At 59.0% G+C, this 3446-nt stretch overlaps 1 protein-coding gene across 1 annotated transcript; it reads left to right on the top strand.

Annotated features, from left to right (window-relative positions):
• The first annotated feature begins 425 nt into the window (after positions 1-425).
• Positions 426-1450, top strand: Foxb1 (forkhead box B1). Its single transcript, XM_069995447.1, has one exon. It carries the CDS (start codon positions 446-448, stop codon positions 1448-1450), a length of 1005 nt encoding a protein of 334 aa, XP_069851548.1. The 5' UTR covers positions 426-445.
• Positions 1451-3446: the final 1996 nt, after the last annotated feature.

The following is a 3446-nucleotide window of genomic DNA, read 5'->3' as shown; positions in this document are numbered from 1 at the left end:
CTACCTCACCCCGACCGTGGTCCTGGCCGCTTACTTTCTCCCCCTCACCCCCCACCCCTCTCACACACGCACCCTCCGCTCCCGCTCCCTTCGCGCCCCTCTCGGGCTTCCGATCCCGCCTTCAGTGCGGTGCGTAAAGTTGCGAGCGCGCGCGCGGGGCGTGCGGGGGGCGATCCGGAGACGCGTTTCCCTAACTCCTCACCCCCTGAAGTCTGTTCCTCGGCCCGGTGGGCCTCGTAGGGGGGATGTGTGTGGGAGTGGGGGGTGCGGAGGCGCGTCTCTGTGCGGTCCATCCACGCCACCACCTCCCTGCCATCGCCCCCCTTCCTTTCCAGATCCAAGCCGTCCGCCGGCCCCGCCAGGAACCCGCCCGCCCTCCCGCCCGCCCGCATCCCTTCCTCCGCCCCCCCCCCGGCGAAGGGCGCGCGGAGCCGAGCCCGAAAAGATGCCCCGACCCGGCCGAAACACCTACAGCGACCAGAAGCCGCCCTACTCGTACATCTCGCTGACCGCCATGGCCATCCAGAGTTCGCCCGAGAAGATGCTGCCGCTGAGCGAGATCTACAAGTTCATCATGGACCGCTTCCCCTACTACCGGGAGAACACGCAGCGCTGGCAGAACAGCCTGCGCCACAACCTGTCCTTCAACGACTGCTTCATCAAGATCCCGCGGCGGCCCGACCAGCCGGGCAAAGGCAGCTTCTGGGCCCTGCACCCCAGCTGCGGGGACATGTTCGAGAACGGCAGCTTCCTGCGGCGCCGCAAACGGTTCAAGGTCCTCAAGTCCGACCACCTGGCGCCCAGCAAGCCGAGCGACGCGGCGCAGTACCTGCAGCAGCAGGCCAAGCTGCGGCTCAGCGCGCTGGCCGCCTCGGGCTCGCACCTGCCCCAGATGCCGCCCGCCGCCGCCGCCGCGGCCGCCGCCGCTGCCGCCTACAACCTGGGCGGCGTGGCGCAGCCCTCGGGCTTCAAACACCCCTTCGCCATCGAGAACATCATCGCCCGGGAGTACAAGATGCCCGGCGGCCTGGCCTTCTCCGCCATGCAACCCGTCCCCGCCGCGTATCCGCTCCCCAATCAGTTGACTACCATGGGCAGCTCGCTGGGCACCGGTTGGCCCCACGTGTACGGCTCGGCGGGCATGATCGACTCGGCCACCCCCATCTCCATGACGAGCGGCGACTACAGCGCCTACGGGGTCCCGCTCAAGCCGCTGTGCCACGCAGCCGGCCAGACGCTGCCCGCCATCCCCGTGCCCATCAAGCCCACGCCCGCCGCGGTGCCCGCCCTGCCCGCGCTGCCCGCGCCCATCCCCACCTTGCTCTCGAACTCGCCGCCCTCGCTCAGCCCCACCTCCTCGCAGACCGCCACCAGCCAAAGTAGCCCGGCCACCCCCAGCGAGACGCTCACCAGCCCGGCCTCCGCCTTGCACTCGGTGGCGGTGCACTGATGACGCCCCCCCCCCACACCCCCCCTCTTCCTCCTCCTCCTCCGCGCGCGCGGGGAAGCCGGTCCTCCCCCATCCACCCACCGCACCCCACCCCACCCCACCCCCGGGCCCCTTCTCCCCCACACCCTCACCCGCGCCTCCCCGCCTCTTTTTCTTCCCGATCAACTTTCCCGGGCTCGCAGTCCAGCCCCCCACCCCCAGCCCCGCCGTGGGACCCCAGCACCGCATCCTTCCGCCAACCTTCTCTTCCTTCCTTCCTCGCTCGCTCGCTCTCAAACTTTGTTTTGCAATAGAAAAAGAAAAAAAAAACCCACAAAAAACCAACTCACAAACTTGCCGGAAGGTGCGTGGGAAGTCTCTCGTGTCCCTCCACTGGCGAAATCGGGGTGTCTCCTGTTGTGTGTAGAGGAGAGGGTCACCTCCGAAACCCAGTCGCCTCTCCAAAGCCCTCCCCCGAACCCCTTCTTAATAGCGGGGAAAGGGTGTGTGTGTAGGGGGGGAGCGGTGGGGAGGGGTAAGAATTCAACCGATCGCCTTCACGCAGGAAAAACAAAACACAAAAAGCACGTCTTGCCCTGGGTTCGAAACCACGGACGGCGGCGCAAAGTCAGGACTTAGAGGAAAAAAAACTGCCTGGGGGGGGGGTTTCCGCTGGGCAGACCCTCCCTCCCCGCCCCCCCACACCCCTAAACAGTCACCCTCCTCCACCTCAAGCACATGGGACCCCCCACACTCCCACCCCCGGGGCGGCAGCCACCCAGCCCCGTTCCCTTTCCGTCTTGGAATTCTGCAGCGTTCAAGGAGTCCAAGCGTCGTCCAGCCGCGCTGACCTCTGTCCGCCCGGGCTGGGGACAGGCGGACGCCGGCGTCCACCGGGGGCGGCCCGGCCTCGCTCTAGGGCTGCGCTGGACGTGTTTGTTGTCCTTGTTTGGAGTTTTATTTTGTTTGTTTGTTTGATTTCCACCCCCCCACACCCACCCAACCCCCACCACCCCCTTCCACCCCCTCCTGGCGACCGCGCTGGGAATCCAGAAGAAAGGCTGCTAAGTTTTGAAAGGGGACGCGAATCCTCCACACAAACATCATAAAACTTGGGAAAAGAAGTGAATTCAGAACCCTTGTATTGTTTACACAGCGCCCGGCAACATGTAAACAGTGGACTTGAATCTGTCTTGCTAAAGCGGGTGAGTGGGCAAAGCCCACTTGACAAGTTACCTGTTGTAATGTGAATTTCTGGCCAGGTGGAGGGGAGGGGAAGGGGAGAGGGAGGGTGGAGGGAAAGGGGAGAGTTAATTGGGATGTTAACTTTCTTACTACTTACAGACCTTTGTAGCTATTTATTTTATTGGAGAAAGGGAAGAAGGAAGGAAGGAAAGAAGGAAGGAAGGAAGGAAGGAAGGAAGGAAGGAAGGAAGGAAGGAAGGAAGGAGAGAGAAGGAAAAGAATATAAGCCCAAACCAAGAAAAAAATAACAAGGGCAACCTTGAAGAACTTAGATAAGTTGTCTAATAACTTGAAGAAGGATGCCAATAGATCGTTATTTGTTTTTCCTGGACAAGTCTTTCTGTTTGTCACAAGAACTTTTTTTTTTCCACAAAGCTAAAGGGCTGCAAAGAGATGTAAATCCTCGTGCATAGGAATGGTATTCCACTGTGTAAAAATGCACTTTTTTTTTGTTTGCCCTATTCCTTTAGCATCTTAGGTAATTTACTGGAAAATGAACTGCTGTTCTGGTGTGACCTGCTTAAGTTTAAAAAAAGAAAAAGAAAAAAAAGTATCATCAGAGCTGTAAGATTTTTCACTTTTCATTTTGCGTTCTCCCTGTACAGAATTAGCATGGCGTTTTAAATATTGATGTTCTGGTTCCCAGCATGCCTGTTTTAAGACAAAGAATTAAAAAAATGAAAAAGGTGTCTACATTAAATTATGACCTAGTCTAAATAATATTTTCTCATTAAAATATGTAAATTCAAATTTTAGTTTTGTGTGTTTTTGA

This window comes from Dipodomys merriami, unplaced genomic scaffold (genome assembly GCF_024711535.1).
Source record: "Dipodomys merriami isolate MVZ:Mamm:240054 unplaced genomic scaffold, mDipMer1.0.p SCAF_48, whole genome shotgun sequence".
Taxonomy (NCBI): domain Eukaryota; kingdom Metazoa; phylum Chordata; class Mammalia; order Rodentia; family Heteromyidae; genus Dipodomys; species Dipodomys merriami.
This window is presented reverse-complemented; position numbering and strand designations above follow the sequence as displayed.

Bases quoted from the DNA above. Each gene is read 5' to 3' on its own strand.
- Foxb1 (XM_069995447.1), top strand. From the start codon at position 446: ATGCCCCGACCCGGCCGAAACACCTACAGCGACCAGAAGCCGCCCTAC.